This window comes from Apus apus, chromosome 5 (assembly GCF_020740795.1).
Source record: "Apus apus isolate bApuApu2 chromosome 5, bApuApu2.pri.cur, whole genome shotgun sequence".
NCBI lineage: Eukaryota > Metazoa > Chordata > Aves > Apodiformes > Apodidae > Apus > Apus apus.
The window spans coordinates 14925869-14953445 of NC_067286.1; the positions used below are offsets into that span (position 1 = coordinate 14925869).

Below are 27577 nucleotides of genomic sequence, written 5' to 3' on the forward strand. Positions count from 1 at the left end.
TCATTGGAAAAAGCTGTGGGTTCAGCTAGGTAGGTGGAGACAAATGCTAGTCCTGTCTCCATAACCTACCAGAAAACAGACCTTAGCAGACCAAACATAGTAGCAAGTTTCTGCAAGGAGTAAGATCTCAAGAAATATCACACAATTTCCCCCTCCCTCACTGATGTTAGGCCTGAGGCATACAGTAACCAAGAACACAGGTTGTTGGCACAGCAACAGAAAAAAATAGTTAGGTTTAGAACAACCTTATCAGCTTTTTCCACCATACGTATTGTTTCTGTGCTGAGATTGTCTGTGGCATAACAAATCACCTTACAATTTCAGTGTTCAGCTTGGAGATTACCACAGCCTCAAAGAAAAGCCACAGAACTGGACTGCTCAAGATCAGTCCATCAAGAGTGAGCATTGTAGATCCTAGCAGGTGCCTTGCACCATTTGCCCAGCAAGCACAGTGCCTCTTTGGTGATCAAGTTCTGCAAGCAATTGTACAAGAGTCACTACCTTTGGGGTGTTGTTTGTTTTGTGAATAATATTGGAGTACTGTGAGGCAGGTTCAAAATAAATCCGCATCCCTGCAAAGGCCCCAGCAGTTTTATGCTAAAGAAGGTCATAATCCCATTAGCTGAACTCTTAAAAGAACACTTTTAGACTTTAAGGTGTTCCTGCACACTCCACCAACAAGGCAGAACCCAAGATGTTTTTCTTCAAGCAGCAGCACATTCCCTCTGCCAGAATAAGTTGCTGTAGTTCAATAGACTTTCAATAACTTCTGCACACTGAGGTTCTGCCTCAGTGCACACAGATGAATCAGCATCTGATTGTATTTAAGTATTGCTTATTAAGACATGATGTTCTCCATATCAGAGGCTGATGGTAGAGCAGACACTCTATAATAGTTTCCCGCTGTCCACATTCAATACAACTAAGTTTCAGGAAGGAAATATTTACAGACAACTAACCTTAGCTTTTCCTGCAATAGGATGCCAGACCCTTTATGTACTGGCCTTGCAATTGAGAATGCCAGTTAGGAGGATTCACAACAGCATCTTGTATCCAAGATGGGCTGTGTAAGCCCATCCAGAAGCAGAAACCATAGCTTGGCATTGAAGAGGACAGTGTCCCATGGGTGCAGCAGTGGTGAGAGTGGTGGAAATAGTCGGGTTGACAGTTGGAGCCTAGCAAATGACAGCTGGGGCTTTGTGAACCCCAGGGTGAGAGGGAAGGGGTTATGTCTCTTGAATGGGTGAGACATAGGGTAGGATGCCAAACTCACCATGGACTGGCTCTCTGTGAAGAGGAAATATGGTGAGGACTGCCTTTCCTCCTTCCCTATGGTCTCACTGTGCTCGGTCCTACCATTCCTCGAGGCCATATTCGTGCGGAACTGCTGACCTGCAGGAGAGTGTTTATGGGTCAGGATGTGTGGAACAGCAGCAGCAGTGACCTGGCACATCACCCCCAAGTCCCAGCCCTACTCTGCAGTGTACATGCCAGGCTGGCAGCACCCTAGGTGCTGTGTTCATAACCCCACCATCCCAGAGAAGCCCCTGCCCTGAAGAGGGGAGGGAGGAATTTTGTCTCAGGGACTGTCACCAGTATAACCTTGCACACTACGTTCTCTAGGGTGGTGGGCTCTGTAGAACTCTTACCCACTGTAAGAAGGGGGAGGTATTCTGATAGGAAGAACAGGAAAATAAAACTGTATTGGGACCCCAAGAGCTCTGATCTGGGACATGTGCAATGGCATCTGCCTTCACCCCAGCCTGTGACGGACCCTGTGGCTACATGCTCTTCTGGGGAGTGGAAATACAGTGAACCCTGTGATGAGCCATTACACAATGATCTGCATGAACATTTATCTGGACCATTTTAAGGAACATTTTGAAAATAATTTTGTTTCACAAAGGTCCTAGCACAGACTGATGTTTGAGAATAGAGCACTCTTTTAAAAATATTTAAGCTCAAGCATTTTCATTTTTAATTTCTCCCTATTTCACAGTAAAAACAACTAGTGAAGTCAAATAGATGTGTACAGTTGTGAGCAGGTTAGGTGTTTGGAAACACTTTTAAAAATCTTTACGTGCATACATAATAAAAATAATAACAGAAACCAGAGCAGTGACAACATACCCTTCCTTGGTAGTGACACACCACTACCATCTGAAGAATGAGTGGTAGCACTGTTATTGTGCAAGACTGAGCCTACACCCAAACTACAGATCTAAGTTCCATCGTACTCACTGTTCAAACTCTCTAAATTCAGAACTGTGCCCTCTGTCTCAAACTGTGTCTGTGCCCTCTGACTCAAAATCTGTCTTAAACATCATCTGGAATGAATAACTATTAAATTAACAGAACCTAATGCCAACTAACCTCTAGGCAATGAAATATCTTGCTAGCAGGCTGAGGTTCTGCCCACACAGAGTACAGCCTTGATAATCCACATACCACCCTGTACCAGCCCTCTAGTGGTTCCTCTCTCTCTTACTTGATCTCTACCTTTTATTATTAAGTTTCCTTCTATATTTCAGTTTCTAAAGCTGGCTCTCGACTTCCCTAGCCCAGCACCTCCCAAGCATTAAGCAAGAAGGAAGCCAGTAGTACAACTGGCATTTCTGAAGAGATTTTCTGCCAGTTATTTACTTCATCTGTGCATGATTACATACTCGCTTCTATCAGCCAAAGTAGCATGAGACAGGGCAGAGGCACCCAGGGTAGTGCTGAAGGGAAACACGGCCAGATGGAGGGACACTGATAGCTCCAAGAGCAACAAGTGTGTTCCGTTAAATGCAGACTTGAAGAGAACCACACCCTGTCTTATACCATCCATGGTGGTTGCAGGGTAGCAATCGGTTGTCCATTACTGGACATACTAAATTTTAAACTGCTACAAAAAGGCTAGTTCTTTTACTCTATTTGATTGTCTGTTGGCCAGAGTTTGGACTAAAATCTGGTGTCAATTCTAAGTTTATATGATTTCTAGAGGTAAAAATACAAAACTTGGTTTTCAGGATCAGGTATTGTTACCAAACACTGTCTCTGCTCTAGAAAAGCTTTCAAATATGTATCAGCTTTCAGCACAAATAATCTGGTAAAGCCAGTGCAACTGGTAACACTGTACTCTTCTGAATGAGGCCATAGCATTTTGCATATATTGTTAACAAACAAGCTACAGAAAATGCCCCAAACTAGCATTTATTGAGCAATGCATCAAACTCGTTTTATTACAACTAATTTCTCCATAACAGTGCACCCTATGTATTAAAAAACATAGCATTTTGACAGCAGTACTGGTCCTCTTACTGACTGAGAAATTTTGAGACTTGGTAGAAAAGAAGGTTAATTATACAGAAAATACGCTGTGGTTTCTCAGGTGCTAAGGGAGGCCAAAGTAAAATTACAGTCTTGTGAAACACAAGCTCGTTCTACAGCATGTGGCTTTTGAACTTTATTCAGCTCCATACAAATGGAATGGAAATGTGGCATAATTTTTACTCTTAAACTTTTGTACTCTAAATATTAGTCTCATGCTTCTGCTAACCTGTGAGCATCCTGTATCTCTACATAGAGAGCAAAGCCAAGGGAAAGGCTTCTCAGTAACATGAAACTACAATTCAGGAAGCATTTCAAAGAATTTTCCCCGGTGGAGAAAATCATGCAATGCTTTAAGTCATTTAGGAGCAATGGGATGGAAATTACAAGTCAAACTTTTAAGTATTTAATGCTACGGTCAAAATTTGCACTTCTGAAATATGCTTGAGTGATGGTTCCCAGATACTGAAGTTTGGGGAATAAATGAAGACCCCAGCTGCAACACCAGAGGCAGAGGCAAGTTTCCTCACAAAACCCAAACTGGAAATTTCATGAGAATTATTTATCTCAGTGTTCATCTTTGTTCTGAACAACCAGTAAGTCACTTGAGTGAGCTGCACTGTGACCATTTTATAGATCATACCTATCAGTTTAAAAGCACCATGACTGGATTTAAAGCAGCAGTTTTGGGGTACATCAAACCTCATTGTCAACTGCATATGGCAGCAAACAGACTTCCACAAAACAGTTATGTTTTCCTGCAAGTTTCAGCATCTCTCACACTGCCCATAAACAGGGCTCCCCACGCCCCTGGGCCACACCACACACCCTGCACTGTCATCACTGTGTTCCCTCCGTACACACAGCCAGCAACAAGCCAGGTTAATGGAGGGTTTGCTGGTTCACTCATTTTGGCAGCAGAAAAGAGCTGTTAACAACAGCGCGTCACTTTGTGCCAACTCTGAACATGCATCTCATGTGACTGGGCTGCCGGTCTACTCATCATTTATGGTCACATTTCACAAAACAGACTTCCTGCACATTAATAGAAATTAAGAACCAGATAAAGTTAACTGACTCGGGTTAGTGCTCCTCCTGTGCAAAAATAATGACAAGCAGAGTCCTTTATCAATTGCAGAGCAGCAGGTCAATCAACAGGTGCAGTGGTCTAACACATACACCGCTTTGTCTGGACTCATCTCATGATACACTGGATGCATTGAGGCACCACCAAGTATTCATGCAACTCAAGAGCTAGAAGAAGCTGGCAGGGGGGAGAATTACTGTGATAGGGCACTGAGAACAGACCTGTAACTAACACCATTTATTCTTAGTTGCATCATTCAAGGAATTTACCTCTCACGAAGAGTCCAGAAAAGCAGTTAAATACATGGAGAAACACATGTAAGGCACTAAAAAACATCCTTTTACACTCAGTGTATGCCTAAGTATGCTCTCATAGTTATTCCAACTGCACTGTAAAACCTGGAATGCTACACTCAAGTGTTTTTCAAGTCAGAATCAAACCAATTCCTTCAACAACAAAAAACACCAAACCCAAGCTCTTGATTCTCTTTGTCAATTGCTACCAACTTTCACACATGCCACGTGAGAGGAGGTGGCATCAGGTGCTACTGAGCAATGTTGAGAAACTGGGCAGAAGTTGCATCCAGCATGCAAAAGATTTTCTGAATTTGCCAGTGCAGGAAAAAGGATAAGTAAAAAACAAGACTCCCATGAGGAACTGAACAGAGAAAAATCGCCAAAGCAAATTCAGCAGCAGGTGGTTGATGATTTGGGAAACCACCACCAAACATCAGTAGTGGACAGCAAAGTTAAGACTAACCTGGTGACATTTCATTACTTCAGGAACCTCTTCTGTGTTTAATTTAACCCCACAAAGTATATGTCAAAAGCTTTTTAGATCCCTGGGCTCGTGGAAAAAGTGTTTCCACATGCATTTCAACTTATAAGGCCATCCATGGGAAGACTAAATTGAAGTTCTGTGTTGTGGAGCTAAAATGTTATTTCAAATAAAATACAATTTAAAACTGCCCTCAAACGAGAGAAACCTCTATTTTTTTCCTAACTTGAGTAATTTTTTTGCTTCCAGAGCAGTACATCTTAATCCAGCCAGTAAAGGTAATAACTCATTGTAGAATCACCCTTTGCCTGAACAGAATATATTTGCTTTGAAATAATGGCTGACAGCAACTGATTACAGCTGTTAAGATACATTAAAAAACTAAAGGGAATTCCATACAAGGTCATTCCAAACAAGCTAAGATTTCATGCCTTAAAAAAAAAGAGCCTACTTGTAGGACACTGATCAAATCCTCTTTTGCAATCTGATTTTAAAAGATTTCAGTACAAGAGTATACAAAAGCATTGCTGTTTCAAAGGCAAGGCAGATGGTCTCACTTTGATGTGTGATCATTTATCTGCTTGGAAGTGGGCAGCAAGACTTCACCTGTCAAAGCAGTAAACTGTTCCATAGCAGACAGCAGTCATGGAAGTTCAGGTTCTTTACATGGAAATAAGAGAACCCAAGAAAGATGCTGCTTTGAAACATCACACTCACACTGTGAGAGGTTAAAGGCAACAGGTATGCTTTTGTACATTAGAATTCTAAAATACACGTACCTGCAAATATATAATGTCACAAGCCTAAACTGCAGGAGACACCAATGATTTTCAGATCTTTTCTGAATACTTAAGTGACTCCATTAATTTTTCATGCATCCTGGCTGGCTCCATGAAAACAAGAGAACAATTCTTGGAGAACACTCAGACTAAGGCTGGTGTATGTAACAGCTCAGAGGAAACAGCAGACAAGAATTCTAAAAAATCTTCCATAAAGTAAACCAATGAGAAATAGCAGTAAAATGTTTAATGCCTGTAATTTATTGGATACATACTCAGCAAAACTTAGATGCATTTGGTGTGTGCAAAAGTATACACTTTCTTGACAGCACCAGAAAACAGTTAAGCTACGTACGAGTTTTTAACCTGATTTGTCACATTGTGTAAAAAGACATTGTGCACAAATATCCCCAAAGGAAAAAAACCCACAACATTGGCTAAAACTAGAAGCACCCTTATTTACACGTTAAAACTTTAATATTTCGTCACACCCACTCACCAAAATAAATACAAGTACATTCATCACAATTTAAACACCAATCTCTCCATATATTTATTTTCTTTGACATGTTTTGGTCTCCAGAAATATGCTGTCTCTAGAAATATGCATCAGCTACTAGATTATGTTACAAAATGCAAAAAAAATAGAAAGTTAGTTTTCCTGGACAATATTTTGGGCTTTACACAAAAATAAATCCAGATTTCCATAGAGTTCTCATATACTTCTTGAAAGATTTTTATTTTAAAGCATAGCACAGAGTTGCACGCTAAGGCTTCCTGTGATATGCAAAACCCTGGCCTCCAAAAGACATCACTGTGAAGTGAAATACAGCTCCAATGTAAATACAAGACATTTTCAAAAAGTAGTCATCAATAGAAAGTGCCCTTCATTTGATTTAGCATTAGCAGTAAAGAAGTAGCTACTGTAATTGTGCAATCAAAGCCAGACCTGGAAGGGTTTTATGGAAAGTACGTAATTTCACACTCTCAAATTTAAGGATACAAAATCTGAGATAGCAGAAACCAACCAGCTTTATATTCCTACATTCATTTTTTTTTTTTTTTACACAATTTAGTTAAAAAGGCACATTGTCAAACAGTGAATTAAAAAAATCTAAAAACCAAACCAGAATTTCATTAAATTCAATTAAATCATTAGCTTAACATCAGATCCACATAAACCAATATCAGCATTTGTTCAGTTTTCCTTAAGCTTAAATTCAGATGCACTTTGGACAAGTACTGAAGTCCTCTCATTAGATTAATACTATTACCCTGGCAAACAGTAAACATGCTTTTATATAAAAGGCCAGGAATCAACCCCCCCCAATTTAGTTCCTTCCTAGCTGATTTACAAATATTCAGCAAATGCCAACACATTAATACCCAAACATTTGTATAAAATTCAAAAAAACATTAATATTCTGTGCCAATTATGAGAAAGTACTTCTGACTGTAAAATTACAAATGCATCTTTGAATAATTTTGGTATGAAATAGACAAAATTTAAGCAATCACTGTGTGAAGAAACAGTCATACAGTGTCTTAGGGAGGCTAGCAGAGTACATTCCAGTCATCATTTAAAGGACAAATGACAAAGTGCTTTACAGATTAAGGAATTTAACTGATCTTGCATGATTAAATAATCAGAAAGTGGTGAAATAATCAGGTTGCATTTATCTGAAATGCAGACTTAATTCCCAACTGAATACCTTTTGAATTAATATATTTCTTTTGCTTCATAAGAGACTTTTTTTCCCATCCAGGCAGGAAGTTGCTCACAACTGATACAGCTGTCTGGGTTGACAGACCTAGAGCCTTTCTCCAGCTAGAAAGAACTAAAAAGAGTAAAAAAAAAACAACAGTAACTTTATCATGGTCCCAGTGTTGTGTTGAATGGATAGTTCTAGGAACTGCAATACAAAATTTTAGATGGTCTACATGAAGCAGAGTGAATACAACACTTGTAGACAAGCAGTGGGGTTATACTATCTTGCATGATCTTAAGTGCATACACTGAGAAAGAGTATTTTAATCAATGTAGAAAGTTAAAAATACAGAGGAGCAATTCTGGTATCTTCATCTGGGCTCCCTGTCAGCTAATACTGAATTAGTTTCTAGAAACTATCCCAATAGCTTACACGTCATTGTTTTACTGAGGCAGTGAAATGCTACACCGTACACAAAAAACATCTTAAAAAGGCAAATCTGTTTTTTCTTACATTAAGAGTCAGATGTTTAAACTTCAGCAGCTTCCAAGATTGTTCCTTAAAGGTTGCTATCCAAACTACTTCCTAGAAGCAGCATTGTTATGAATAGCCCCTGATAGGAAAGGCTCCTTTGTCATTTTTCTACAATGTATTTTTTCCTTTTTATTCCTTTACTATTTCCTCTCCCAACCCCCACCCCCCAAAACACCCAATGCCCTTTTTGTACTTTTCCAAGTACTTCTATCATTAAAATATAACAGCCTCAGGAGCTGAAGCCAGAAGTACCATCAGTGGAGTACTGGAGCTTGAGGCAAAGCTGAGTGGTGATACTGGCAAGTTTTGAAGAGCAAGTTGGAGGAATCAAAGTAGATGCAACACCAGATTTGAGCTTCAGACTCTCAGTACAACTACTATAGACTTACATGAGCCCTGTGCTGATTGTAAACAAATTCAGTTACTGACAGAAACAGTCTTCAAGTGCATAGTTAGAAATACTGTGCAAATATGGGCATTAAGGTAAGTAACTGAACTAACTCTCCAGCTGTATGTATAAATTTAGCTTTTTGGTTTGATAAAACTAATCACAAGCATTAACTAGTTAACACGAAGTTGTTAAAATTGAAAAGCTGCAAATACATTCTAACAAAACTTAATTCTGATGTGCTTTCTAAATAGTAAACCTAATTAGATAAATGACTGCTTCACGTTTTAAATCATTTAACACATCGGATGTTTAATGCAAGAAAAAACATGTGCATCGTACACAATTTGTAAAAGCAGCAGCAGCTGTTAAATGTGAAGATGTACAGGGCAGGAAAAGAATTCCCAAGCATACACTTGAGCCCAAAAGCACAAGTTACATACAAACACCAGAAATTTGTTTTCAGGGTGTGTATTTATCATACTGAATTAGACTGGCATTCCAGACACAGCGAAAGCCAACAATCATTTGCCCATATCTATAACTGTACAATTTGCAAAGGACATGCACTTTTCTATTTAGAAAGAAAGAGGTTCAGATTATTTTGATGGGTCCTCAAATCAGAAAATAGGCAGCACTTTATTGCTTTGAACATCTGTGGCAACAGCTGAATTTACACCCCAGCTGCTTCTGTATAGCAGATGACATTTCAATACTTTGAGGCTCAAGTTGGGCGACAGAGTAGGACATAAAGCAATTTCTCCAAGTCTCAAGAAATCAGGAAACAAGAATGCTATTCCTTTCTTCCAAGCAAATGCAACATTAGTTTCTTGGTACATGGGCCCACACAGTTCCAAGTCAGTGCATAGCTAGTCAATATTTCTGCTGGCATCTTGAACTGATTTAATCAATGGAATCATCTATTAAATTTATTCCACTTAATATGCATTAGTGCATTAATTTCTTCATAAAAAACCAACCCTGGCAAGTATTAAAAATAAATATCTTATTTAGGTCCAACTAAAGCCTTGCTTTCAGTACTTTAATCCCTTTAAATATTCTTTTGCCCTCTAACAAGCAAATGGAAACTGAAGTAGAATAAGAGATGTATGGAGGCAGAGGGTAGCAGGAACACGGAAAAAGTCAAGACCAGAAGTCAGTTAACGTGTCCTCAGCTTCTTAGACTGTCTCTTGCGTTTTAATTCTTCTTCTTCCCTTCTCAATTCTTCCAAGTCCTCCTGAACACCAAGTCTCAAGCTGTCAAATAAGATGAAATCTTTTACGCACTGCTACTCAAGAAACATGAAATTTGACTTCCACCCCTCCCCCCAGAAAAGCAATCCTAAAAGTATTACAGATGATTTCAACAAAAATGTTAGATCAGTTCAACAACCATAAATCTTCTTTATAGCAAGAATACACAGCTTTAAGAAAAAAATCCAAGCTTTTATCATCAAGTAAAAAAATCTTGAGGGATTTTTTTTCTCACTTTAAAAAAAACTGAAAAAAATTTAATGTGCAAGATCTTTTTTTTTCCTGAAGAGAAGCTGCTGAAACATCAGTTCCTGCCGATGTAACTCTGATATACACCTAAACCTTTTACTTCGGCAAGGGAGTGAATGGATATGTCAAACAGCAGAGAAGTGAAAGGTATTGTACCAGCTTCCTGGCTTGAGGCACCATTCAGGTAGCACAAGCATAACGTTGCTCCACCCTCAGTTCATTTGGCTGCTATGACTGGTGAACAGGCCCATGAAAGAGACTCTAAGAAAACATGTTCTAGTTACATTCCTGCATAATTTCCTCAGCTTCCTAGAAGTCCGTCTGTTGAAAGTGATACTTAAAACATTACCTGCAATCACTGATCTCTGCTTCAATAAATAAGGGCTGGATAGTCTTGCTAGCTTGCTATTAGTAACAGGAGTGACAAAGTTACCCTGTCTTGAGCAGCTACTTGCAGCCCCACCAACTACATTTTTACATCCATAGTTCACTTGGAAGCAACACAAGTCAGTGCAGCATGCACCTTGGTGCAAGAAGTTCAATCACACAGAGGATTCAACTGTTCTGAGCTAAACTGCTCAAGTACAGGTTCTAAAGTGAATGTTATGCCTAAACAAGGGTAGCAGAGTCATCTTTTATTCAGGAAACTGCAGTCATCCCAATAAGGTTAGAAACAAACACATCAAGGATCTGCGATAAATCTCTCTTCCTTGAAGTATCATTTTTCATTTCAACTTAGAACTTCACAATTATAATTTTAGTGGGCTTGCTTGGTTAGAAAAAGTTTCTCATTTCAAGCACCACAATGCTTTTAACCAAACTCAGTGAAAAGTAGCTGAGCACTAAACCCAGTTAAAATTCAATTTTACTCAAGTTTCTTATCTCCCCGTCCTTTACACTAGCACACGTAGTTAAAAGTTCAACCCTGCAAAACCTCACTCTAGGTCTTCAACAGAGAACTTGGTCAACAGCAGTATCACTAAAATCCCAGTTGTTTCCCTCTAACTCCATTTAGCAGACTGTAGCTTTGCATGAGCTGCAGCTGTTTCCCAGGAGCAAGGACGAATAAGGACAATGGCTGTATCTTCAAAACAATCCAAGTTTCCAATGCTCAAGGTACCTTATGAATAACAAGAAATGTGCTCAGTATATCCCAGTATTTTTTCCATTATCTATAAAAACCTCTTACAACTTTCACAAAGCTTGCTCCACCAGCCTTTAAAGAAAATCAGTTTATGAGTACCAGGTTTTATAATAGTGACATATGAATTGTGTAGGTCTAGAGGCCAAAACAAATGGTCAAAACCAATGTAAAAATATTAATATTTGAAATCACTGAATAAGAAGTTAGTCACAGTACTTTTTACACTTACATAGAAATATACACACAAACACATACAGATAAAACCAAATCTTATTCAAGTACTCAAACTAGGACTTACAATGTTTGCAACAAATGGAAACATTTGGTATTTTGACTGAAATTTCAAATATTTTTTAAAAATATTTTTGGGCATAAGTTGGTTTTGTTGTTGGGGTTTTTTTGTTTGTTTTGTGGTTTTTTTTGTTTACAAACTTTACAAAGTTTGTGATGCATGAGAACAAACATGAGATTTATTTACTGTACCCAACACTGGATGGCAGAGTTTCATCTTTACCTACACTTTCTTATAAAAAATTGTAAGGCTTATTTTCTTCTGCTATAAAAAGCAGCAATTACCCACTCTAGCTTAGCCCCATGACTTGGACAATAAACTGCCCACTTCCTATCTGAGTTTAAATCCAGGCATACCTCCTAGCTTCTTCTTTCTGTTGCTCTCTCCAGCTGCTCTCCATATAACGTAAGGCATAATCACTTTCATCTTTGTATCTGGAAATTAAACATTAGATTTTCAGCACACGATCATGTACAGTTCAGTTATTAATTCACATCCTTTCTTACTTGGCTATACACAGATTCTAGTGTTTTGAAAGAATCTACATTACAAGCCTTAAAATGCTTGCTTTCTGATACCTTACTGTCAGACAAGAAGGAAATATTTAAATAAGCTAAGAGCCTTCCTTTTCCTGCACCTCGTCATACCAAGTTAGATCCTCTCATGGAACAGCTATTCCATCTAGCAGTTCATATTCAGGCAGCTAGATGTGATTAATCCTGAAATACTGCTGACTGGTATAGAAAGTATTTTAACATTCAATAACAGGAGAGCTGTTAAGAATTATACAGGTGAGACACTGAAGCTATGCTGTTTTCCAGCTATGTCCCATTGCATCAGATTTTACTGCTGCTCAGAAAAGCATAGCAAGCAGTGTGAAAAGTCAAGGTCCCTTCTACCAGAAAAGCAACTCTAATGCTTGTTAAACTTATGCAATGCAAAAATAATTTTGGATATCAGCACATCCCCATTTCTAAAACATTTTTATTTATTGAACAACCTCAATTTCTCTTGTTCTGTTGTTTGTTCTGCAGTATCTTAAAATTGACATTTTTATTACCTTTTCCGGTCATAGCCAAATATTTCCCGAATATGTTTTGATATTTCTTCTTGGGGTTCCCCTTCATCTTCAATGAAGTCATCCATTTCAGAGTCATATTCATCATCATCATCATCTTCTATTTGTCTCTTGTAACCAATAGGTGGTCTTCCGAGACCTAAAAGACAAGGGAGTGAGAAAAATCATTAATATTAGTATAACATTAATTTAACAGTACTACTTCTCTTTATACTTCAGGCACAAACATTTTACAACTTTGGCCTTCAAGGTGAAAAACTTCTGTCCCAAGTTAATTAGCAATTCTCAGAAAACTAAGTAGTAGGAAATACTTCCTCCAAGTTGTGCAACAGAAGATTATATATAAACACCAACTGCATCCTAAGGAAAACTACCAGAGAGAAGTCTATGTTCTTGTTCAGGGTCTTCTAGGCACTTATTTGCTAGAGTCCATGCTGCTTGTTTCTGTTCAGAAAGAAATGTTTAGAACTGCTTGCTTACTGATTAGGTGAATTTGCCAAAACACTGAAATCTCAGTCATGCTTTAAGCATCTGTTATTTAAGGCACTATGACATTTTAAAAACTAAGCATAATCAAGCAATGCAGGAAGGGCAACCTTCAATTCTTTTCCTTCTAACAGCATTTGTATCGCAACATCCATCACAGGCTGCTTAGCTTTCCTTCATGTAATACTTCACACCCCAGGCCTGTGTTTCAATGAATATGAGCATAGGTAAGAATAAATTTTAAAAATTGCAAAGCAGAAAAAAACATTCTACTATTAAATGCACTCCTTAAAAGACAAATACAGTGTTTTGTCCCAGTCTTCCCAGTTTCATCTGTAAATTGTCCAAGACCCTCAGTGACCTCAATTCAGGCACATATAAAAAATAAAAACCAAATAACTGAGTGACAAAATTATTTGCTCTAGAACTTTATACCTTGTGGATGTAACACAGGTCTATGCCCTTGAAAAGATCTCGCTCCATTTATCTGTCCATTGCTAGGTCTCGTGACTAGGTTTTTAGAAGAAATAGTTTCTGACACCACAGTACACTTCGGTTTTACAGCTGGACCCAAGCCACTGCCTGGTCGCCCCAGTCCAGCACTTGGGCTGATGCCTGGCCTTCCTGGTCCTGTTCCCAAGCTGCTGCCCGGTCGCCTGGCCGCTGGGCTTGGACTGATTCCTGGCCTTCCTGGTCCTGTTCCCAAGCTGCTGCTCGGTCGCCCAGGTCCAGTACTTGGTCTAACTCCTGGTCTTCCTGGTCCTGTACCCTCGCTGCTGCCTGGTCGCCCAGGTCCTGCGTTTGTGCTGATGCCTGGCCTTCCTGGTCCAGTGCCCAAGCTGCTGCCAGGTCGTCCAGGTCCTGTGCTTGAGCTGCCAGCTGGCCTTCCAGGTCCCATGCCTGAGCCACTCCCCAGTCGCCCAGGTCCTAGGCTTGAGCTGCTGCTTGGCCTTCCAGGTCCTGTGCCTGAGCCACTGCCCAGTCGCCCGGGGCCTGGGCTTAAACCACTTCCTGGCCTTCCAGGACCTACACCAGAATTGCTGCTTGATCGCCCAGGTCCTGCACTTGGACCACCAGCTGGATGTCCAGGTCCTCCTTTTCCTAAGCTGCTGCCTGATCGTTTTGCATTGGAGCTCATTCCATGCTGAAGGGCTGCAGCATTTCCTGATTTTGTATGGACAGCCTTTTTCAGGCTAGATTCTTTAGCAGATGGTAGCCTCTGAGCCCCATTGGCTGCTGGTTTCGAGGGTGGCACATGAGAGCTTGAGCCAGACTTTCCAATACCATTGACAGGTACTTTAGTATGACTGCTACCAGTAGAGCTTTTTAAAGAGCCATTTTGTGAGTTTTTCTCCATTTGCTCAAATCTGGAGGAAGATGATGACCGTGAGTGTTTTTCAGTCAATGCTGGTGCTTTGAATTTCTTCTCAGTACCACTCACAGAAGATGACAGACTGCCTTTTGGTGTGGAATGTTTATCTACTGAGCTTTTTTTAAGTTTTGCATTTACAGAATCTTTCTGAGAAATTACTTTTTTTGAAGAACTGGATATTCCTGTATTTCTAATCTCCTTCTCACTTTTCTTCTGCATTTCTACTCTTTTGTTTTTGCGTCCCAAATACTCCCTCTCTCTTAATTCTTCTGCTGTCCTGGGTCTCTCTTCTACCTTTTTCACTACTTTTATTTCTACTGGTTCATACTGTTTTTTTTCAGCAAGCCTTAAGAGATCTGCGAAGTTCAGAGGTGTTGGTGCACTTTTGGGAGGCGCCTTTGGTTTCACTGCAAATTTGGATGGTTTCTCTTCATATTCTTCTTGCTCATGCTCAGATTCAGTCTGACTGTATTCGAGTTGCTCAGTTTCATCTTCTGTTGCATACTCAGTCTCGGGGGCCTGAGCAACATTCTCACAAGTCCTCCTCTTTTTAGGCTTCTCTTCAACAGGAATGCCATTATACCCATAAAAATTATCCTTTGTTCGTGAGGCCATAGCTCTTGCCTTTCTATCATGTTTCAGTTCAATACGTTTAGCCAAGAGTTCTTCTTTCTTTCTTCTTTCTTCCAGTGCTGTAAAAGAAAACCAGGAGAAAGTTATGCAAAAGCACTACTTTTATTTAAACTTCTTCCAAACTGATAAACCACTTAGGACAGTAGTTTAATGATATCTGGCTAACAGCTGGTTCAAAACAGACCTGAAAGTGATAGGATGTCTGCCAACAGGGCAAGCTAACCCATCTGAATCAGCTACTCCAACAATCAAAGGCAAACATTTAAGTCAAATGCTTATTGCAAAACACACTATTCAACTGAAGTAGCTCTCCAGAATGCTATGCAAACTAAGGAGAACTGTGAGGCACAAAACTGATAGAACCTCTGGGTAATGGAAGGAATTCTGAGACTGAGCAACAGAATTTTGGGACTGCACAGAGTTTACTATCAGGTGTTTAAGGGAAGATGAAGAAACAGAAGAAATCAGAGTATTGGGGGGATAAAAATTGGAAAACAGGATGAGCATGAGTGTAGAGGGGTGTGGGGGAAAGACAACCAGCTAGCTACAGATAAACAGGGTGGTCACTACATGTGGCTGTTAGAGCCCTTTGCCCTATCTCTAGTCTGTTCTGTATACCTACAGAACCCTTTTAAGCTATTTTCTTCAGAAGTATGCTCTCTATAATCCTGAGTCTGTGTGATCTGCTGACAAAATTTAGGCTGAACTAGCTGGTGAATAGGATGAGAGGTCTGAATGCCAGATACTGGAGAGACCAAGGGAGTGGGGGCTAAATACCAAAATCAGAAAACACACCAATTCCTAGAAAAAGGACTGCGCTACTCATGCTGTGAGTGCCTATAAAGGTATCATCCCCTGCCTGTGTTATTTTATTGTCAAGGGCTGTGACTGTACAGAGTGGGTGTACAAGCATGCCTATGCAGAATTCATGCCAGTCTTGCTTTTAGCTGGACCTGGCGGCAGGGGTAAGAAGCAGGCTCACAACTGGCCCAGGAGAGTGCAAATACCCTGGGCCATCCAGTCCATCAGATATGGTTACTTTTAACAAAATACTAACATCAGAAGCAATGTAGCATTAGTTTATTCTACAGACTATTTAAAGAAAATATACAGTGGAAAAACTGTGGAAAGACTCTGCCATTTAAACTTATAATTCACACTGTATTGATACACTAGATTAAGACACAACAGGAACTTTTACTGTTTTTTCACACAGATAAAGCTTTTCAAAGTTAAGTAAGCAAAAGTCCAGATGGTTTCTTGCAACTCTCTTCACCTTGACTACTTTTCCATCTCCAACAGTAAATGTAAGTGTAGCTGATTAAAATTTAACTTCTTAGGAAAGTATGCAAACATCCCGAGTTCTTTCTCAGTTCAAGCTTTCCCCCAGCTTCAGCTACAGGCATAAATTCTGGAAACAGACATATAGCTTGAATAAAGTGACAAAGTCTCAAAGACTGAATGAAACATTTGACTATTACCTTTTTTTCTTTTTTCTTCTTCTTGCCGCCTAAGAAATGCTTGCACTGCTGCAGACTCTACACCCTTGACTTTTGGAACCTTTTTGGGAGGACCAACAGCCAAACTGTACCTTTTCTGCAAAGAACAAATAAATACATCAGAAAAGTTACCAAAAAAAAAATCTTAGTTTTCAAAATTGAGGAGCTGTGTAATAGTCCAACAGATGCACTTGACCCCTTCACCAGACTAGCAGTAGTTTGGTACAGGCTCCAAAGGACATAAAGGCTTCAACCATGTCCAGGCTGTGAACCACCCTGGTTTCAATCTGTTCTCTGAAAACCCACCAAGGAGCAGAGTGACACAGTGAACATCGATGCATGCGAGCTTGGATCACCAATCATGCATCAGTACATCAATAGCAGGTGGTTTTTCCAAGACTCATTTATCAAGGATCAAAGGAAGTTGTGAGTACAAGGAGTTCCATGCATACCTTTTCTACCACTTGTAACTTGACTATGAGCCAACCACTTTATCCCATAAATACAACAGCCTAAGTGAGCCTTCTCTGTGCTCTCTGTGCTAGGCAGGATGGATGCTTGGCAGTGATCTCCCCTTGAGCTGGGACACCCCTCAAGGTGCTCCTTGAGGCAGAGAGACCATTCACCAATGGCAGATCTTTGGTAAACTGATACCACACAACCCTGTAGTATGATAACTTTGATTTTGCCTTGGTAGCTTTGAGTGCATGCTGAACTGATGCTAATGAAACATTACATAAACTTGCATGTATCATCCTTAGGCATAAACCACTGACCATGTCTGGGACTAAGTTTGAATCCAGTTGCCTTCATTACCCCTTCTGCCTCTCTGGTATCTGTGTGAATCAGTCTAACTAAAGTCTAAGTGCAGTAATTAATCAAGTGTACCTTGCCATCAAATCTTGTCAAACCAGTCACATTTACCATTGAGCTTTGTTAGCTCACTGCCTTATATCAATAAAATATATTGTTGAAACATATTGCTCCTTCTCTCTTTTGAGTGAGGTGCATTCTACACATCTGCCAGAAATTGGCGCAGTCCTTCCTTACCCAAGGCAGAGAAATCCCTTACCCACAACAGGTCCTCAGTAACTGACTGATAGCATCCTGAATTAATATTATGAAACAATACTAATCCATGTGGCTTCTCAATATTATGTTAAACAGTGAATGGATAATTCCATTAGGCATAAACCACTGACCAAATCTGAGATTCAGATTGGATCCATACACACGTAGGCTCCAAAAGGAGTTTAGAAAGGAAGGGGGACCACTCTCAACCTCATGACTCAACAGGAGGGTCCTCCTTACTCTTTGCATCTCTGATCTCTGTGTGAATGTTTGCAACTTGATTCTAACTCCATGTTTCTTTGTATGTTTCTTCCATGCAGTAATTAAAAAGGGGACCCTTGCAATGAAACTTACTGAACCTTGTAAAACTACTGTTAAAACTTTGTAAAAATTTAATGGAACTTATTGAACTCTGTCAAATGATTATTTTCTCTCAACAAAATACGCTGCTGCTTCTCTTTTGAGCGAGCTGCATTCCACTCATCCAAAAAAGAGTACACTCAGCTTTCTGAAGGAATGAACAGGAAACCAGAAAACAGGTAGGGAAACCAAGATAAATTAGTAAAATGCACTAGACTGAGAAGGCATACAACAGTTGCATTATTAACAGATTAAAAAGAATTTAATTCTGTTCAGTCTTAGTGTTTGATCAAGGAAGCTGGCAGGTCTACTACAGCTTTCAGCTTTTTTTCTGGAAGCTCATTTCAGTTTCAGATTATATTATTCAGTGAAAATAAATAAATCAACCAAAAATGTACTTACTTCACAAGTAAGTTTGAACTGACTTCACCAGCATAATGAATAGGCTGACCTAAAACCAGTGACATTGATTTTTAGTTCTTGTTGCAGTGACCTTAGAACAGAAGGTACATCAATGAGTTAGTGATCTGCCTACCATTTTACCTGAATAGGCACAGGTCTGCACTTGAGACCACTGGATCAGCTCAGCAGACTAATTGTGACAGAATATGCAGCCCCTACTTGGCACCTGACAATTACACTACTTGCATGGCATGTAATTTGCCTGGAGGAGAGAAAGCTCTGGGGAGACCTTTCTGCAGCCTTAAGGGGGCTTAGACAGATGGGGACAGATTTTTCAGTAGGGCCTGTAGCAACAAGACAAGGGGTTATGGTTTTAAGCTAAAAGAGGATAGATTCAGACTATATATAAGGAAGAAATGTTTCTCAAAACATTTAAGACACATTCCAGAAACACTGGCATAGGTTACCCTAAAAGGTAATAGATACCCCATCAATGGAAACATTCAAGGTCAGGTTGGATGGGGCTCTGAGCAACCTGATCTAGTTGAAGATGTCCTTGCTCATGATAGGGGTATTGGACTAGATTACTTTTAATGGTCCTCTCCAACCAAAAACCATTCTATGATTCCATGTTGCATTGTATCTTGAAGTGAAGCATACAACATCCTTTGGCTTGGCAGTGGAAGTGATATAGCAGTTTCATTCCCAGAACATTTTATAAAAGTTCTAAAGACTGCAATGCTGATGATCCTCACTACAGGCAGGATTTGCTTAGCTTGCCATGCCTGGATGTCTGTCCAGTGCTCTACAACTCAGGGTATGCTATCCCCCTTTTCCTTCTCCTGTTATCTCCAATAAATATGATTTTAATGAATATTAAAGAGTCCAAGTACCTTTCTCGCTGGCATCTAACACACTTGCACTAGCATGCTACACCTGCTCAGATGTTACCTTTTATAAAGGTAACAATTATCAGATTGGCTTTAGAATAATAAAATGAAAAGACAAACTTTTTTGATCTTCTTTCCATAGACAGACTAGAGAAGATAAATGAAGCAATGAGAAAGACAGACACAAAGATACAATACAATAGAAGCCAGTTAAACCCAGCAGCAGATGGAAAGCAGAATACATTTAGAAAAATACACACCCAAGAAAAGCTCCTATTTAAGGTTTGAGAGGTTTGGGATTCTTTTGGATTTCAGCAGTACGCCAACAGATTATAAGCTAAACCACTATCTTCCACATAGAAAGTTAGGATCACCACCAAATGAAAAAGCTGTGAAATATAGTCCCAAATAAAAAGAATATCACTCATGTAAAAAGCTATACACAAGTCAGTATTCCCATAAATAGCTTCCTATCCTCATAGGAAATGTAACTAAAAAAATTAACTATCTGGTAAAGAGGCCTACATCCAAATGTTTTAGAAGTAATAATTCGGCAAGATAGTAGTAGCATAACTCCCTACAGATTTCAATATCACCCAGTGGAAGCCTTTGTTCTAATTTCTAGGTCATTGAAATAGAAGCACATTAATAGATTCTTGGATTAATTACTAACATACAAACCCATACAGTATCTTTTATATGCATGCACTAAGAAGCAAGGTTCAGAGACTAATTTCTAAAATGAAGCCAGAACTGGCTCCAAGAAGGGCAGCTACAATTACAGCTATGTGTAGTCCCCTTTAGTAATTTCTAAAATTACAAAAACAAAATCAAAGATACACCACTAACATACATTGCAGTAGTAAAAAATGACGTGTTGTCTCATCACATTGAAGGCCAACCACAGTCAAATTAATTTACCAAGATTCACCACTGTGCAGGAAAGTTTAACACAGTCTGATTCTGTAAATCCATATCACTTGGAGAAGCTTTAACTCTGAACAACTTTTGGTACTTACAACTGAAATAACTAGAATTCATTGTCATAGTTAGGAGTATTTAAAGGATAAGGAAACAGCTGCAGTTGGGCCCCCCCTCTCCTCGACAGCTGAGGTCCTTCCCTTCCTAACTTTTGTGTTGTTTACACCAAAAGTATAACACTACCTAACTGTTCAGGAAACCTGAATGAGCTCCTGACTCAGTGGCCCAGAGTAATCTGACATGCTCCATCTAAATCAACAGAGAGAGAAGCAATGCAATCTATACATTATCTGTGAAAATCCTTTTAGAAAAACATTGAAGCAAATTCACACCTTAGGTAACAATTTGAGGTACTCTGTAGTATACACATATTAATAATGTCTACGTAAATTATCTTACTCTCAAAGATAAACATGTTATGTTGTGTCATTAGTAACCTAATTTTGAAAAACTTCAATTGTTCAATTTCTACACAGTCTAAAAAAACCAGACAAAACAGAATTTTCAAAAGAGAGGATACAGTTGGACTTGATCTTAAGGATCTTTTCCAATCTAAACAATTATACGATCCTGAAAGAGTTTTAAGCCCAAGGAGCACCCTTCAAAACTGCCAAACAGCAGAGACAAATGTAGATTGATCTATTCTATTACGAAGCCTAATAAAGAATTAAAGTGATGGGGAAGCAGTTTTTAGGCTTTGTTTTGCTGCAGTACGACAGTCCTATCCAGGACCATGTATGTAATACAGCTTTACAGACATACTGCTTTCTCACTGCCACTAATGTGGCACATGTTGCAAAACTCAAGTTTTAAAAGTCTAACAGTAGTATTTCTTGATATTGACGAACAACTGAAAAAATAGCTAAATGACTCATAAATTAATACCTGCTTTCTGTACTGTAAATCAATTGTTGACAAACATTTTGTTCACCTTCATTTAGAAATAGCAAAAAATAACCAAATTAAGCTTAAGTCTTTTTAGAAGCACTGAACCATGCACATGTTCCACAAGCACTGATAAAGTGTTTTACTCACAGTGCAAGTGAACATGCATCAGATTTCAGGTAAACCAGACATAATAAGCTGGGGCATGTCACTACTTCATCATCCATGCAGCAGCTGCACTATTCTGGCTTTTTATAGTTATTGCCAAGTTGGTTAAATCAAGAGAAAACCAGAACCATTTAGCCTCTAGGAGAGAGCAGGTCAAGCCAATCCCAGAACACTGCACTACTCAAGCTGTCAACCCTGATTATCTCTCTGGGTAGAAGCTAGTAACAGCTCTAACTGAATACTGCTGAGATACACACAGTGGGCACTGCTTTACCCAAAGGGAAGAGTAAAGGTTGTGGAAGTACCTCTCTTCAACTGTGCACCCTCAAGAAATAACAAGTGTTTTCCTAACAGAGGGCAGCATTTCTCCTGAGGTTTCTCATTTTTTATCTTCTCTGCAAGCTGTTCTATAACTACCTACCCAATAACTGGCTCTCCCTGAATCGGACCCATGGTACTTTAAATGCTTGGTGGAAAGTCTATTATGGTGCAAAATCTTAATTTTCCACTTGCAGCCAGAATGAACTGTTTCAGTGGGCACAGAAAGTTACATAACCTACAAAGAAGCAGGTTTTTCTCTGAAAAGTATACCTCAAAATAAAAATATTAAAGATTGGTATTAATATAGTAAATAAAACACTTCCACCAGGCTGTATGTGCCTGTACATTCACACACACACACGTACTGACTTCAGAGATATATATATATCAGATACAGTTTATATATAAATATATAAGATATCTATTCCTTAAATGCAGAGTGCCAATGTCTAGGCACCAGCTTTGGCCAGCCTGCAAGCTTCAGGTCACAAGTTTAATTTGTCATCTGCAACCAAGCTTTTGCTCTTAAATGATTGACTTTAAAACAAAGCACATGATCCCGATATAGTTGCAGCTCTTTTTATATCAGCATTCAAGTGCCTAATCTTGGACTGTAAAACATTTCATAAAGTTACTGGAAGCTTTGTGGCACCCAAATGAAGCCCCAAAAGATTTAGAAAAAATACTAGACCCAGACACAAGCAAGAGAAGTGGTATTGCCTGTAATGATGATCAATACTTCCACAGGCAGCAATGAAAGATGAGTAATCCATTCTGCCAAACCTGATTCTCAATTAGAGCACCTAGTGCAACAAATCATGTTTGCAACAGGCTTGTACACACAATGTTAAGACAATTCCACTTGTGCTACTCAGTATGGGCAAACGGCAGAGGTTCTCACAGGGTCAGTTTCTTTGTTTGCTTGTTTTTCCACTAGCAAAGTGTGACCCCTATACAATGTTACCCTTTTCCTGTTCCCTGTTACCATTAATCGAGACATGTAGCCTTCCTCAATGGCAAGTCCCTGTTTCTCCATTACATATTTGTCAGGATATAACTTCTGGTAACATGAGCAACTGTTCATTCACTTGGTTAATGTAAACACCTTTGTGTCACTCACAATGCCCCAATACTAGCTCCTCAAAAGGCAGTTTTACAAGTGACCACTTACCAGCTTGGGTTTCACTGCCCAGGGGCCTCTGCTAGCATCCTATGGTTGCCCTTCAGAGGCCTCTTAGCACTCTGCTAAGTCCACTCTACAGACACCATGCAGGGTTTATCAGTGGCTCACTCTGCAGTTAGACTTTCTTAGAATACCTGTATGTAATGCCTTCTCAACTCCTGTTATCAATATCTAGTTATGACAAAACAAATGGTAAACTTGCTTGATTCTCTTCAGGTTCTAACAACCCCTCCCATGAGAAAGGCTTTACTGGTGCAAGTGTTTCGAACTACTGGTTCATTCCATTTCTCATCTCCCAGAACCAATGTAAGAGTCATACATCTTGCTCCTAAAATGGCAAAAATAATGTTAAGATTTTGCAACTGCCGTCACAAGACCCAAGCTGAACCATTAGCTGAAAAAATGCAGAAATTTATCTGTTAAATGTTGCTTTACACATTAAGAAAATCAATTAAAAAGCATACTTTATGCTTTCCTTTATGCAATGATATTGCGGTCCCTGTTTTCACCAACTTATGCAAAAAGAAAGACTAGAAATTAGAAAACCTCAGTTTTACACATCTTTGGCAGTGTTTGCAAGTGCCTGGAACTTAACTATCAAGTTCAGCAAGTTGAGAGCAAAAGCCTTCCTCACCTCTTGTTAACTTCTTACATTGTGTATCTTGCAATTCTCCTTGTGCGGACACTGACATTTCTAGACTCTCTAGGCCCTGTTTTGAGACAAGTTTTACCCGTGACAAATGCATGCACAACAATCAGCCTGAACCTAAGACAATCTGTACTTTACAGCCGATTGTACTGTTCTGTATCAGATTTTTTATAAGTTCTGTACACCAAAGAGTCATCCTCAGTTAAAAGGAGTAGGGAGATACAGGATAATTTCTAATAAATTATTAATGACAACAGAAATAAGGTGAAATAAAGGAATGACTTGGTTGCAGCTATGCTCCATGCTTTTCAAAAAACTGCATTACAGTTTCCTACCTTTGAGAATATCTTTGATACAAATATCCTAAAGTGCTCTACCACATCTATTATGTCAACTAAAAGTCGTACCATAACAAAGTACCAATTTCACCAAAAAGAGTATCATGGAAAGTATTTAAATCTTACTGAAGTCAACATTAAACTGGTATCCTGCATAATCAAAGAAAGATCACACTGGAAATCTAATGAACTGGGAATATGAACACGTAAGGTAACAAAATACATACACAATACTAAAGCCCTAAGGAACACTATTTGAGAAAAACTGGGGCTCTTTTCAGCAACTGCTATAATGATTATTAGCAATACATCATTAGTAGCTTATATACTAGTTTATATGTGTACTGTTTTATTTAGTAAAAAATCTGATGTAACTAATAGGGCATTGAAAAGCTGACTTCAGCAGCGTTCCTTTTGCATCTGGTTTTCCATAGGGAGAAGAATGAGCAGATCCATTTTTCCAGGGACATGATGCAATACCTGCTTTACACAGGTCCCTCTTTAATGATACCATATGATTCCTTAAACTGAGTTTTTCTATAGTTTCTACCTTTGAGATATATATAAACTATTTGTGTATTTTACTTTTTCAGTACAAGAGGCATGGAATATTTAGTTTAGTGCACTGCAAAGTTTATTTTAAAATTCTCAAAGAAATTCAGTGTATGCTGATTAATGCAGGAACTAGCATTTCTGGAAACCTGTTAATTTTACATACCAGTAAAATCTGTAATTAGTCTATAAGCATTTTAAGTAAAAATTAAAGATTGCATTATTATATTAACATATTTTATGTACTAGCTTTAATCTAGAGTAGCTACCTTGACACCCATTGACCAGAAAACCTCCACAGGCCCTCTTTTGAAGCCTGACAGCTGCAGATAACCTCCACTTTTGCTCAGAGACCAAGGTCAGCTTTACAGTTAAAAGCTGCACCACTAACATGCTAGAATGGCAGGAAACCAAACTGCTTCAGCTGTGGATTGAATTACACTCTCACTCCATGAGCTAATCGGGTAAGCAAATCCTAATTCTGCCTGTTCTGAGAAGAGTAGCAAAACCCTCATCCATCACACAGCAAGTAGGATTGCCTCCCTCCATCATCACATCTGCAACAGAGAACAGGGCAGACACTTTATCAACTCATCATCATTTATAACTATTTATGATAAAAAATGGTGGTACAGAACATTAAAGCTGCATGAGAAAAATAAGAAGGTAATAAGGTTTTGAACATCTAAACTAAGAACTACAATAACCCAATGATAATGTAGTGGAACAGCTGGGTTTAAGAGTGATAAAATAGGCTTTTATATAGCTTGAAGTATTGATATATTTGCTACTTCTGTATTTATGATACAAACCATATTTCTATGTAAAGCCAAAGACAACTAAATTGGGCTACAATTGGTACATTTTATAGGATTTTTAAAGCACAATGGAATCTGATTAATTGTGTGTATCTACATATGGTTAGTCCATATTATCAACTGGTCACAACATTAGTGAACATTACTGAAGTTTTACTGATGATATAGAGACTCAATCCTTGAGCATCCCCATTTCAGCAGTGTCAGAACTAAAGAGTACATTTTTTCTGGTTTTGCTATAGCTTATGCTAAAACCAACTACCCCTCATTTACCCTGGTTTAAGCAAGCTAACCACAGAAACACAGAACTCTGGCACTTCGTTTAAAAAACAGTAGGAAAAGTGTTTCCCAAGCTGGTGGCTAACAAAGAAACTATTTTATATCCAGACAAGGACTTATAATTTGGGTCCTCCCAAAGGAATTAAACCCAGTAAACTAACGTACCAAAAGGCCACAGGCCCTTCCTACTGCCAGACTTCATTCAACCAAGTGTGAAATGTGTTCACCTGATTTGTGTTAAAACGGAACAGTGTTAGAGTCACAGGGTGAAGAATAATCCTTTGTGGAACAATGTTAGAGTCATAGAATGAAGAATAATTCTTTGTGTATAGTATTGCATACTTTTGTACACAGTAAAATTTTTATCTTTGCTTGTGCTGCCTGTTTTTGTATAGTGTAACAACATTTTTATCTTTTGGTGCATGTTGCTCTTTTATTGTGGATCTTCTGCTTGCATTGCATGTGATTTTTGTATTGTGTAGCAGACATTGGGCAAACATCTTAAAAGTTATTTTTTTTAGCATAGACCGGCTTTGTTGTTAACCATGAGAATGTTATAAAGCAGATTCTTGGAAATAATTAACATAAGCCCACCCTTTCCTTGAAATATGTATATGTATTAGTCAAAAAGATAAAAACAGAGAGCTGGAACTGTTTGGGGCACGTCTTGGTGGAGCAGAGACTCCCGGCCTGCCCAGCGCTGTCTGCTTGCTGCCGTTCGATCAATAAATTCCCGATTTGAATAAAGATCCCACTTGGGAACGAGTCATTTATCACACAAGTAATGGGTTGCTTCATAGCGAATCAATTAAAACTAACGGCTTGAGTTAAAATACAAACTGCTGAAACACACACTTCAGAATAACACTAATACACAAACCAAACGCACTTGACCAAACACCCCCGTACAGCTGTCGTGAGCGATTCCTCAGCAATGGATACAAAGGTACCCGACAACACAGCACATTCACCCAAAACTTTTCATTCTTTTCTCCGAGTAGCGTTTGAGACGTGGCAGACTTCTGTTTTCAGAGCAAACAAAAGGACTTATCCGACTTTTAACCACAACCGCTGCCCTTACCCTTCACCAACGCTTTTACTCGGAGGATCTCGGTACTTCTGGCGGCCAGAAAGCGCAAACCCCAGCTGTCCCTTTCGAGCTCCGACACCTGTTGACAGAAGGAGCCCCGCATCCCCCCCCCCCCGCCTACACACGCTCCTCCAGCCCCGAAAAGCGAGCGGCCGCGGCGGGCGAAGCCAAAGGCCCGTCCCGGGGCGGGCCGCGCCAGTGCCAGCTAGGCCCGGGAACCGGCCTCGGCGGGGGGGAGTGCCCGGGGGGGCCCGAGCGAGACCCCGGAGGCCCCGTGAGACCCGGCCCAGCCCCGAGCCGCCCGCCGGGGCCACCCGCCTGCGGGCAGCGGGGGCGCCGCCAGCCCAACGGCCGCAACGGCCGCCGCGCCCGGGCCTCGCGCCGCCGGCCCCCGCCCTCCCCGCTGCCCCAGCCGCCCCCGAGCTCACCGGCACCGAGTTCAGCCCCTGCTGCTCCGAGGCCATGACGAGAATATTGTGGAAATCCATGGCCGGCTCGGGCAGGGGGGGTGAGGCGGCCGCCCCGCTCCTCCCGCGCCCCTCCCGCCCCGCAGCGCCGGCTCCGCGGCCCCCGCCCCGCGCCGCCCGCTTCCGGCCGCCGCGCCTACCCTTTATATCACCTCGCCTCGCGCCGGCGTCACCCGGCGGCGCGTCACTTCCGCCGTGACGGACGCTTCTCCCCCGGAAACACGTCTGGGGCGATGATGGCGGGGATGGGGATGGCGGGGGAATGGGGATGGCGGGGGAATGGGGATGGCGGGGCGGCCCTTCTCCCGCAGCCCCGGGAGGCGGCGGGGCTGGGCCGCGGCGGAGCCCGCCTTATAAGGGCCGCCGAGGCCTGCCCCGCCCCGCCCGCCGCCCTCCGCCGGCCCCTGGCGCTGCGGCCTGGCCTCTCGGGCTCCCCCGGCCGCGCCGTTGTGCCCCTCGTGTGCACCCTGAGAGACACTGCTCGGCTCCGGGGTCTGGGTGGAGAGGAACCAACGTAAATCACCATCATC

The 27577-nt window shown here is 40.4% G+C and overlaps 2 protein-coding genes across 5 annotated transcripts in view; one reads left to right on the plus strand and one right to left on the minus strand.

The window, feature by feature from the left end:
• TMEM86A (transmembrane protein 86A) overlaps positions 1-27577 on the plus strand; it is a 526280-nt gene that overhangs the window by 438471 nt on the left and 60232 nt on the right. The window lies entirely within an intron of this gene.
• SPTY2D1 (SPT2 chromatin protein domain containing 1) lies at positions 6194-27139 on the minus strand. Of its 3 annotated transcripts, XR_007889785.1 has the most exons (8): positions 27009-27138; positions 16576-16690; positions 13525-15153; positions 12586-12742; positions 11882-11959; positions 10439-11209; positions 10246-10350; positions 9751-9843 (listed from the first exon to the last, which is right to left on the minus strand). XR_007889785.1 is itself a non-coding variant. In XM_051622253.1 (6 exons), exons 1-6 carry the CDS (start codon positions 27066-27068, stop codon positions 9747-9749), a joined length of 2136 nt encoding a protein of 711 aa, XP_051478213.1. In that variant the 5' UTR covers positions 27069-27139; the 3' UTR covers positions 6194-9746. The 3 variants fall into 3 exon arrangements, 1 of the variants encoding a protein (XP_051478213.1); XR_007889784.1 differs by having other exon boundaries at positions 10246-11209; XM_051622253.1 differs by lacking the exons at positions 10246-10350; positions 10439-11209 and having other exon boundaries at positions 6194-9843; positions 27009-27139.

Coding starts and splice junctions, on each gene's coding strand:
- SPTY2D1 (XM_051622253.1), bottom strand. CDS start 27,068: ATGGATTTCCACAATATTCTCGTCATGGCCTCGGAGCAGCAGGGGCTG. Junction 16,691..27,008: donor AGGGGCTGAACTCGGTGCCG/GTGAGCTCGGGG, acceptor TGTTCTTTGCAG/AAAAGGTACAGTTTGGCTGT. Junction 11,960..12,585: donor TTTGGCTATGACCGGAAAAG/GTAATAAAAATG, acceptor TTTAATTTCCAG/ATACAAAGATGAAAGTGATT.